Raw genomic sequence first — 11,331 nt, 5'->3', positions numbered from 1 at the left:
CAGCTCAGAAGAAGACAACCACTCGATTTTCTTATCCTTGGAGCGCCATCTTTCCTCCTCCCTCTCCACAGGGTTACCATCCTCGTCCTCCTCGTTATCTCCGGGAACGCCGCAGTACTCGTCCTCAGAGCCTTCCTGTGTCGGTACCCAGTCTTCATCAGAGGAGCAGACCGAATCAGAGTCCGGGGCACAGGAGGCTGCAGAGCCGCTGGCCGGAGATGCGGAGCGGGCCCGTTTCAGTTTGGGCATGGGAATGGCAGCGGCGGAGGAAGCAGGGCCAGGAGCTGCTGAGCCGGGCGGGCGAGCTGTCAACCAGACCGGGGAATGCAAGAGTAAAACTCTGTTGCCTGTATGACTGTTGGCACAGGTAAAAATGAACATTCCTGTCGTATACTAGGCATATCTTTGAGTTTAAACGGGTTCAAACTCCTGCTCTAGGACGAGACATTTAGAGTTTTCAACCGTGCAAAATGTAAGCACAGGGTACATAAACCTGACAGCAAATGTCATACTGTTAAACACCTTCTTCAGGACACTCTCAGTATATTTTAAGACTCTATTGCAGGGCATTCATTAGCCATATGTCTAAGTTCAGAGGAGGCCGTGTTACATGGCTGGTTAGGCTGGTCTTATATTTCTGTCAATATCAGCAGCAAATTTGCATGGTGGAATCACGCTGCTGGTTGGGAACTTGACCTGCTACATGCTGGTGCAAATTATTTGCATGTTTGGTGTGCAAGGGCTTTCACACCACACATCACTCGATCACCTGTACATTACTTTAGGATAGTGGTTTTCAAACTTTTTTCGCCCAAGGCACACCTAAGGTGAAGCCAAAATCTCAAGGTACACCATATTTATATCAATACAAAATAGACTTTTAAAATAATGTAACAGTCAAGTCTGCTCATGTGGGTGGATAAAGGGGAGAGGTTTCTGGGACCCAGACAACTCGGGGGCAAAAGTGGACAAAAGGTGGCAAAAATTGGTGAAATGTGATGTAAAAAACATGGCAAAATTGGGTAAAAAGTACCAAGAAAAAGTCAAAAATGGGTAACAATTGGCATAAGGTGCCAAAAAATGGGTTAAAAGTGGCAAAAACATGTAGAAAGTGCCAAAAAGGTGGCAAAATGGGTTAGAAGTGGCCAAATTGGGTTAAATGTCATAGGAAGATGGTAAAATGGATTAAAGGTGACTAAACAATTGGCAGAATTGGCCAAAAAGTCGCCAAACAAGAACAAAGTGAGTGAAAATAGGCAAGAAGGTGGCAAAATAGATTACAAGTGGCGGAAAAGTGGCAAAAAGGGTTAAAGTTGCTAAAAGGTGGTGAAAAATGGTTAAAAGTAATGGAAAAATTTGCCAAAAATTTCCAAAAAATTGCAAACTAGGCAAAACCGGGTAACAAGGTAGCAAAAATTGTAAGCAAAAATGTAGCTAAAAGTTCCAAAAATGGGTAAAAAGTATTAATTGCAAAAAAGCAGCAAAAAATGGTTGAAGTTTTCCAATAAGTGGCAAAACGGGTAGAAAAATTGGTTAAATTGGTTAAAAGCAGCATGAATTAATAATTTCAACACCAGTTTCAACTTAATAATAGCTTGCCAAATGAAGTAACTGTTAGCCAGGATGCTAGCACCAATGCTACTTATCCAACACACATGCAGTGATATCATCAATAAATCATGGCTGGGGAGGGCCTGGGTTTTTCAGGGGCCCAGCCAGATCCCCAAGGCACACCTAGACTTGTCTCAAGGCTCACTAGTGCACCTTGCCACACCATTTGAGAACCACTGCTTTAGGAAATGGATTTAATTTTTCTTTTAAATAATGTTTCAAATTCCAGGCTGTTACTGTCTAGTGAAGCTCTCTGGTTAACTTTGGGTATCCAGATGGTGATTTTTGTTGCTGTTCATGTGTTTTACCTTTAGCTAGTATCGTATCTAACTTCTAAACCCTGGCGGCGTGACAATCTAGTTGGTATCAGTGTTTTCTTTTTGCTGCTTCAGCTGAACAAGTTAAATGTTGTGAACCTCAGTGCACCTGCCAATGATTAAAGTCTGGACCAATCAAAACGAAGAATGGGCTGAACCTTTGATATCAGCTTGTTTGGCATTAATAGCAGTGGAGCTCTAATACGTCTGTCTCCGGGTCTAAAACTTCCGCTAATGTCAGGACATGATTCCTCCTCATCAGGTTCAGGTTTTCTAATTTCTTGAAGACAGAAAAACATGAAGCATGCGTGGCTGTCAAAACCAGGGATGTAGAATTCGACATCAGTAGCAAAAAAAACAGGTACTGTTAATGGACAGAGACCCTTAACAAGAGTAGGACTTTGTCCTAAATTAGAAACTATAATCAAACTAGGAAAAGAACATCCACAGAGCTGCTGCTAATTACTTCTCACTGCAGAGCATACTAAAACACTGATCTGTATGCACATGAAAGATTTTCATTCATTTGGTTACACTTACACATGGGGTTAGACACATCCACTTTAGGGTCCTCCAGAATCTTCATCCAGAGCTTTATGTGGTCCTGTGACTCGTAGCTCTGTAAGCTGGCGGCATTCCCCGACCCAGGTTGACCTGAAGGGGTCGACGGTCTGTAGAGGAAAGACGAGACAGTGTTAAATCAGGAGTAGTAGAATAGTTAGAATAGTTGGAACCAACAGTTTTGATTCATATTTTTTTATTCCTAACAGGCACATTTGTTTAGATTATATAACAGACTTTAGAGAGAAACCGACCTTCCTTCAGTTATGAAACAACTACAACTCTTAAAGGTCACATATCATACCCCTCTAAGACAAGTTTATATCGGTCTTAGAGGTCCCAAAAACATGTCTGAGAAGTTTGTTGATGAAAAAACACTCCAGTGTTGGATTTTTGCATGTCTAAAAACCCCTCCGTTTCAGCCCTGTTCCTGTGTCTGTGGCTTTAAATGTTTCTGAGCTGTCTGACTCTGCCCCTGACCACACCCCTCTCAGGTAATGGGTGTGGCTCTCCTTATCCTCCTCTCAGCTGGCAGCTGAGGGCCAACCAAACCTGGGGGCGGAGCTAACTCCCCACATGACGTTATGGGTTGAAAATCTCATGGGGGATTGTGGACAGACCAGGGGCAAATATTTTAGCCAGAAAAGCCAGAAAAAGTGTGTTTTGCATAATATGTGACCTTTAACCCTCTGGTATCTCTCTGGACCTTTTTGTCCAGAAGGCTGAATTTTTCACCTTTATTTTGAGATAATTTTGTCTGAGTCCCTGTAAATGCCATGACCTTTTCTAGGCTAGTTGTTTTCTAGATAGATTTTGAAATTTCAAATTTATTTTTTAAAGCACCTAAAGTTTACACTACAAACTCATAACCCTGATCAGCCATTCCTGGACAAAAATGTCTGCAGTGAAAAACATTTATCAAAGAGTATATAAAAATATATTTTCCCAAAATGCTTTAATTCCTTCACCAACTTCAGTCCTGACCAAACTAGGAAATATTTGAATAATTGGGGGATTTTAACCCTTTAAAAGCCAGTTCAGCTACACAAAGTCATGTTTGTTTATCATTTTAAAAATGCCTAAGGAAATGAGTTATTTTCTAAAAAATAAATGTCTGGTGGCTGTTTTTTTTTTTCAAGCATAGTCTAGGATGTCAAAGATTAGCTAGGATTATTTTGATGCATTATCGGTTTCTCTGTAGTGTCTGATTTAAAATTTGACCCTCTAATAAGCCATTCATAGACAAAAATGTCCACTTATGAAAGATACCATAAAAATATGTCAGAAGAATATTTGTCTACTTTTAGCCTTAATTCTTTCATTCAACTTCAGTCCTGATCAAATCTATGAAATACTTAATTATTTTCAGGATTTTAACTCTTTAAATGCTGGTTTGAATAAACAGAGTCACTGCTTTATATGAAAATCACACAAAAAATGAGTTATTTCCTTTATAATACATGAAACAGAGGACTGGGGCGGATTTTCAAATTAAACTCTTCAATGTGGCAAAGATTAGCAACAAAATCAATTATCACACATGATTAGTTTATTTGTATAGACCGATTTATAACTTTACCCCCTAAAAGGCCATTCAGGGACAAAATGTCCCATTAAATTCAATTATGATGATATTTTAATATTTTCTCTCTGCCATGGCGGAATAAAACCATCCATTCTGTAATGCCAGTGTTTCATTTTGAAGAAAAACAGTAAAATTTATCATATTTAGTGAAGTCTATGCATTAAATGCCATTTCTTGGTGATAAAGCAGCTATAATTTAAACTATAGTCAAGCTATTTTTTGATCGTAAAGAAGTTGTCATTGAGCTTCAGATTTATGGAATCATCACCTTTATTTAACATTTTGCAACAATTTTTGGATTGAAATCAACATTCAAAGTCAATGACTAACATTGGGAAATATCCAACTACTTACACAGGTCTTCATTTGTTTAATTATATTATTAACAGGATCACTACAGCCTGAAGACTGTACTTTACAGAAAATAACCCACTTCTGAGGGATTTAAAGGGTTAAAACCCTGAAAATAATTGATTTAGTACTTTTGATCAGGACTAACATTGACTGAAAGATTTAAGGCAAAAAAGTGGAAAATATTAATCAATAATCTTAAAAAAAAAAAAAAAGGTTTTGCAGGTTGAAATTTTTATCCATAACTGGCTCATGATGAAATAAGTTTAAAATCTGATACAACCATAAAACTAGGGTAGATCGGGGTTGGTTGTCACACTTTTTTTACTCTAGTCTGACTTTCTCATCATAAAAAGATCTTCAGTATTCATTCCTACAATCCACTGAAGCTTAAGTTAAGTTGTTCCCTCTCATTTTTCCAACATAGTTTGACAACAAACTATTAAAGACCAACCCCAACACAGGGATGGTTGTCATGCACTATGGGGTTGGTTGTCACAATTTTGTTTTAATAGGGAAAATCTTAAAAAGAAGACAAGAAGGCAGAAGTACATTTGAAACTTTAATTGCTTGGACAAGTTGACAAATACTTTCTGTATCTTTACACAAACTGAGCAAGGAACATGAACATCTTTGAGCCAGCCTATAGGCCTATGTGTGCCCACTGGTTGCACATCCAACACGTCTCTCATATCGCCCTGAATGAGTGTTTCCATCCAAAAAAACAAACAAACAAACAAACAAAAAAAAACCCTCTCCATCTCAAGACGACGTTTCCTGTCTCTTCTATTTCATCTTCTTTCTGGAGTGGGAATATCATGTTTGACCATAATATTATATCATAAGTTGAGTATTAGGCCTCCCAAATCGGCCCTCACAGGACCTCCATCTCCTTTTCCTGGAAAAGTTGAGTTTGGCTGCAATCAACTCATTTGACTCCTGACTCATCTTTTAATACATCAACTCTTGCCGTGACACTGGCTGCCTCCTCCAGCTCAGGTAGAGATGCTTTAGTCCTGACAGCTGGTCTCGGGTGTACTAGGCCGTGTTGATGTTGCCATTTTTGTCTTGTGCACGCTGGTTGCATTTTCCTGCTCTATTCTGCCTTTCTCTGGTCTGTCAGTGAGGACAAAACTGGACATTCTTTTTCGTTTTCGGGCTCCTTTCCTGGCTGCAGCCTTTGGATGAGGCCTCAGCTCTTCTAGAGTCCCTGGTCTCTGTCCATAGCTAGTGGATGGCTTTGGGGGAGGACTGGTGGGGTCGGCTTGGGGTGCAGGTGAAAACGCTGTCTCCAGGAATAGCTCACGGTTGAAAGGATATATTCCACTAGCCTGGAATCCTGCTTGAATGTTGCCCGGGTTAACTGCAAGAGGGAAGGCTGTAGCTACCACTTTAGGGATGTCCCATATCGTCATGGTTTTGCCGGGGTTGTTCAGCGTCCAGGCAGTGGAGACGGCGTTGACTTCCCTCGTTAACGGGCCATAGACAGACACATCCAGGGGCTGCAGGCGGTGTGAGCAATGGGGAGGGAAGGACAACAGCACAACTCCATTCTCCTTAGCAAACTTCAACCCCGCCACCGACAGGTGGGAGCTGTGGTTGTCGAGGAGCAGGAGGCTTGGTTTTTCCCTGCTGCATCTTGTATGAGACACAAAATGCTTAAGAAATTGCACAAAATGCTCCTCCTTCATCCACCCACTCGGATTTGCCGCTCCTGCACTTCCAGTGGGGGCAGAAACTAAAAAATGGTTGTCGAAGTTCCCCCAAGGGAAGATGAAGAATGGAGGGATACTATTCCCGGTGGCAGAGATGGCACAGGTGAATGTTACCAAGGTTCCCGTCTCTGTAGAGGTCAAAGACCGGACCTGTTTGTAGCCTCTCCTGGCTACCATCTTGTTCGGCTTGTGGACAGTGGTGATACCTGTTTCATCCATATTCCACACTGACTGGGGCTCAAACTTATACCTGGCCATCAACTCCTCCAAGCTGGTGAAGAAACGGCCCACGTTGTGCTCATTGAAAGCACTAGCACGTGCTAGGCTAGTGGACTCCGGGGTCCTGATGGGCAGTGATGGATGTCTCTTCAGAAACCCGGAGAACCACTCAGACCCTGCCATCTCCTTCTCTGCCCAGTTTGTGTGGATAGCAACATTACTGCACACTGCAAAGCTGTATGCTAGTTTGCAGACCTCGGTGGGAGAGAGGCCAAAATAAATATCTGAGGCAGCTATTATATATTCCTCCAGCTGACGCTCCTGCTCCTCACCGAAAACTAGGCGGTTTTTCACATAGCCTACTGGCAGCGATGGGTAGATGTCTTCTCCAGCAACCTCTTGCTCATTTATTTTCGCACAATATCTTGCCAGTGTTCTGTAATTTATACCAAAGTCTTTGGCAGTGCTCCGGATGGACTTGTTATTTAATTTCACCTCCCTGACTGCCTTCATCATGACATCTGGTGGAGTCAGGCCCCTCTTCGTCTTCTGAGTAAAGTTTCTGCCCATGTTTCTTGTTAAAAAAAAAGAGAAAAGAAAAGTGGTATCACCATGCATGATTTTGTCAACATAGTGACAACTAACCCCAGAGAAAATGTGACGACCAACCCCAGAGAAATTATGACTACCAACCCCTAAGAGAACACAACCGACCCCTAAGAGAATGTGACGACCAAACCTACTAGAAGATGTAACGACCAACCCCAGAAAAAGTGTGAAGACCAACCCCAGAGAAAGTGTGACGACCAACCCCCGAGAAAATGTGACGACCAATCGCAGAAAGTGTGACGACCAATCGCAGAAAAAGTGTGAAGACCAACCCCAGAGAAAGTGTGATGACCAACCCCCGAGAAAATGTGACGACCAATCGCAGAAAGTGTGATGACCAACCCCAGAGAAAGTGTGACGACCAATCGCAGAAAAAGTGTGATGACCAAGCCCAGAAAAAGTGTGACGACCAACCTCAGAGAAAATGTGACGACCAAATGCAGAAAAAGTGTGATGACCAACCCCAGAGAAAGTGTGAGGACCAAACCCTAAGAGAATGTGGCAACCAACCCCAGAGAAAGTGTGACGACCAACCCCAGAGAAAATGTGACTATCAATCCCAGAGAAAGTGTGATAACAATCCCTAAGAGAATGTGACGACCAACCCCAGAGAAAATGTGACAACCAACCCCAACGAAAATGTGATGAAAAACTCCTAATCGAATGTGACAGCCAACCCAGAAGGGGATGTGACAACCAACGCTTAATCGAATGTGATGACCTACCCCGGACAAAATATGACTACCAACTCCTAATAGAATGTGACAGCCAACCCCAAAAGAATGTGACAACTAGCCCCTGAGAATGTGACGACCAACTCTAACTGGAATTTCTTGCTAGCAGCAAAGCCAACAGCCATCTAACAACTAGTTAGCCTGCTAATGTCAACCTAAACTATAGCTTTCCCTTCACACCCTTTAAAGCTAACAACTGTGGGTTTTTTTTGTAAATATGTTGTGGTAAAGCCTAGAAGAAAAATAGTGAGGAACTGAACATTTACAGTTTTACAAGAAAAACACAAAAAGACCTCTCACCACAAAATCAGCTGTCCTACTCCAGAGAAGACTGTGTAGGTGAATGTTAATCCAAAATCCAGAACCAGAAAACAAGATTTTGGTGTGGCACCACTTCAAAACCCCTCACCAGTCCAAATGAAAGGCAACAAATGCCTTGGACTGAGCATAAATCATGTATGCCTTAACTCACTTCAGTTAGCAGGGCAGGAATGTCTTTAATTTATTTCTTTGTTTTGAGAAGTGAAAACTGTTTATTTTTCTAATACTGTGCCCATCAACATCTGTTAAAGATAGCTGTCTGAATTATTTAAGCCTACAGTTCTGAGGTGGCTTTTATTCATGTACCTTCTTCGTTTTTTTAAATTGACTGACATGAGCGCTACAGCTGCCACTCTTACAGCGCAGAAATCCTTTTTATGGTGCCAGTCATTTCAATTCCGTCAATTTCAGTATAAAATAGAACAAAGTACCATTAACTAATAAGTAGAAAACATTCTCTGGGGACATTTTCTAGTTCTAGTAGGACTAAAATTTAAAAGTCTTTAAAGGGGGTTTATTAATTGATTGAATTAATTTGTCCAAAGTGGATATCATAATTGCAAATACCTTTGCAATTAAAAAGTGAACTGAGTGAACTCTGACCTCAATTCTGTATATTTCCAAACCAAATTTTGGGAGACAGCGCCCTCTGTTGGCGAGATATGAGCGTGACAACCAACCCAAGAGACAACCAACCCTGTTCTCCCCTAATAATGCACCAAAATCAACCTGTTTAGAACCTTTGACACATCCAGGACTATGCTTGAAAAAAAAACAGCTACCTGACTTTTATTTCAGAAAGTATCTAATTTTCTGTGATTTTTTAAAATAAATAACAGCAATTTTTCATAGTCAAACTGGAATGTAAAGGGTTAAAATCCCTAAAATGTTCAAGTACCCGATGGTTCTGTACCAGATTTGAGCTGATTAAGAGTTTATTACAAAAAAATGGGAAAAATATGTCAAATTTTTAATTCACGTTTTTCACAGTTGTTATATTTGTCCATGAATGGCTTGTTAGGGTTGTGTTCCTGAATGACACGGGAGGCTTAATGCTGTTTATAGGAGACAACGCGTGCACATGTAAGCAGTAAAGCCTGGTTTATGATTCTGTGTTGAATCTATGTCATACCTACGCTATAAAGGCCTTCATCGTCTGTGTGCACTGGTGTACCTTCATCATCATGGAAGAATCAAACCCCTGCAGTACTTAAACATGCCTCTTTGTTTTCCATTTAGACCCCAACTTCATCATTTGTACGAGCGTGTAGTCTAACCTCTGAGTCTCATCTTCCTCTGCCTCTGTGACAAGGTCCATCTCTGCGTCCTCCACCTCAAACTCCTCATCCTCCACCGGAGCCCTAGAGTAGCTGATGAGCTCCTCGCTGTGCTGCACACCTGGACAAGCTGCAGGTGAAACATCAACATTAACAACTGTACCCACTGCTATTTTTTACTAATAATCTCTGGTTTTAAGTGTTTTCAGACATACCTGGAGCTTCATTTTGCTGCTTCAGCTCTGAATACGGTTCAGACGTGTCTCCTCCACCTCCTCCTTCTCCTTCAGCTGCTTGCTGGCTAATAGGGAACTGGTAATCTGGAAAAGAAGCAGATGGTCCTAATTTTTACATCACTAAAAAAAAATACACAATTCTGCCAATAGCTACAATGGTAGCACGCATTTAATGGTTAGTTTGGCTCTTATTTAGTAAAAGTGGTCTAATCTGAGCAGAGCTGGAGTTAAACAGCTGAAAAAGATCCATCTGTTTTATTTATGTTGGCTCTGTGACTGCCGACCGTTCCTGTGGGTACTCTCTCTCCAAGAGGGCACTCTCCATGGATGGGTTTCCATTAATTTAGTCAATATTAAATCTTTGTTAGGAATTCTGTGGTGGCCAATCTTATCTCAGGGATGTCCTGGTTGGCCTTGGTCCTGGTTCAGCCCCTGATCAGAATAAGAGGAGAGACACTGACAGCTAATCCCAACATCCAGACACCAAATAAAATCTAACTGCATGAGGAAACCCAACTTTATAAGAGTGTTGGTGGTTCATGATGATTACAGCAATAAGAAAAGGATGAGGACTTAATAATTCGTAGACATTTGTTTTTAAAAAATCACATTTTAGTCATTGTTAATGAGCAGAGAGAGTTTGACTAGCATCATCAACAACCATTGTTCTGTCCGGACTTGTTGGTATGTTTGACCGTAAAGAAATCTCCTGTTTGCTAACGTTATAAACAGGTCTCATCGATGTGTGAATGTTTAACATAGCGATATTAATCACGTGTTTAGATCCTTCATCTTTACAATCTTAACTGAACGAACCTGGGGGCTCCTGTTTGAGCTGCAGCAGAGTCCCCAGCTGGACCTTCTGCCGGTCTAGCTCCTGCCTCAGCCCCGCGACCTCCTGCTCAAACCCGGACACGGTCCCCACCAGGGCCTCCACTATCTCCTGCGTGGCCTTGCCGAGTTTCTCGATGACGAATCTCCTTAAAATATCAGCTTGAGAGATAGTAGGGTAGCTATCCATCGTCTCGGTCGCCATGTTTCTGAGCTTCCTGCACCTACGCGGAAGTGACGTAGCTGAGGCGAGTAGGCGGGAATGTCGCGTGCTGTCGTTGTTCTCTCCGACGGGAAACATAAACCAGAGAGGGCCTCAAATATCTAAAATCTACGTGGCCACCGTAAAAATCGACTAAATATGTAGTGAACGGTTTGTTTTTAGCCACTACAGTATTTTTTCCCATATTAAACTCTTGCTCGATGTAGTCCTATAATTTTTATGCAGTCTTAAACGTTTCCTGCTCCCATTTGTACAGATTCACTAAGAAAGGTTGGGACCTCTTTATTAAACCAAAGTTCATGTTCCATCTCCTCAATAATTTAATTTTTAGAGTATATTTTAATAGCTACAGCTGTCATTTTCCCTGGTTTAACTTCATGTGGACCTCTTTCAACCCATCATTTCTCTTTTTAATCCTAGTTTACCACCGTTCTGCCCATTTTTGCCACTTTTCATCAGTGTTGTACACTTTTACCAATTTTTTACACATTTTAACCCCTTTAAATCCATTTCCCCAGCCCATTTTAGCCACTTGAAACACATCTGACACTTAAAAAACCCTTTCCCCTACCTCTCTCACCTGTTTTTGACACTTTTACCCATTTTGCCCATTGTTGCCTTTTTTACCTAGTTTCGTTATCAATAATCCATTTTCATGCCAGTTCTTGCCACTTCCTGCTGATTTTTTTTTGCCGCTGATAACCAATTTTAGCTATTTTCAACCCATTTTTGCTACATCAA

The 11,331-nt window shown here is 41.4% G+C and overlaps 1 protein-coding gene across 1 annotated transcript; it reads right to left on the bottom strand.

Annotated features, from left to right (window-relative positions):
* Nucleotides 1-5,039: 5,039 nt before the first annotated feature.
* Nucleotides 5,040-10,575, bottom strand: zgc:113274 (uncharacterized protein LOC552925 homolog). The gene is made up of 4 exons (XM_041778815.1): nucleotides 10,353-10,575; nucleotides 9,516-9,620; nucleotides 9,301-9,430; nucleotides 5,040-6,933 (listed from the first exon to the last, which is right to left on the bottom strand). Exons 1-4 carry the CDS (start codon nucleotides 10,570-10,572, stop codon nucleotides 5,436-5,438), a joined length of 1,953 nt encoding a protein of 650 aa, XP_041634749.1. The 5' UTR covers nucleotides 10,573-10,575; the 3' UTR covers nucleotides 5,040-5,435.
* Nucleotides 10,576-11,331: the final 756 nt, after the last annotated feature.

Source organism: Cheilinus undulatus, linkage group 22 (assembly GCF_018320785.1).
Source record: "Cheilinus undulatus linkage group 22, ASM1832078v1, whole genome shotgun sequence".
Taxonomy (NCBI): domain Eukaryota; kingdom Metazoa; phylum Chordata; class Actinopteri; order Labriformes; family Labridae; genus Cheilinus; species Cheilinus undulatus.
The sequence above is the reverse complement of the archived record's forward strand: the minus strand, read 5'-3'. Positions and strand labels throughout refer to the sequence as shown.

Bases quoted from the DNA above. Each gene is read 5' to 3' on its own strand.
- zgc:113274 (XM_041778815.1), bottom strand. From the start codon at position 10,572: ATGGCGACCGAGACGATGGATAGCTACCCTACTATCTCTCAAGCTGAT. The intron at 9,621-10,352 runs GTTCGTTCAGTT...CTTCTTTTCCAG, and splicing joins GCTCAAACAGGAGCCCCCAG to ATTACCAGTTCCCTATTAGC. The intron at 6,934-9,300 runs GTTAGACTACAC...TTTTTTAACAAG, and splicing joins GAGGAAGATGAGACTCAGAG to AAACATGGGCAGAAACTTTA.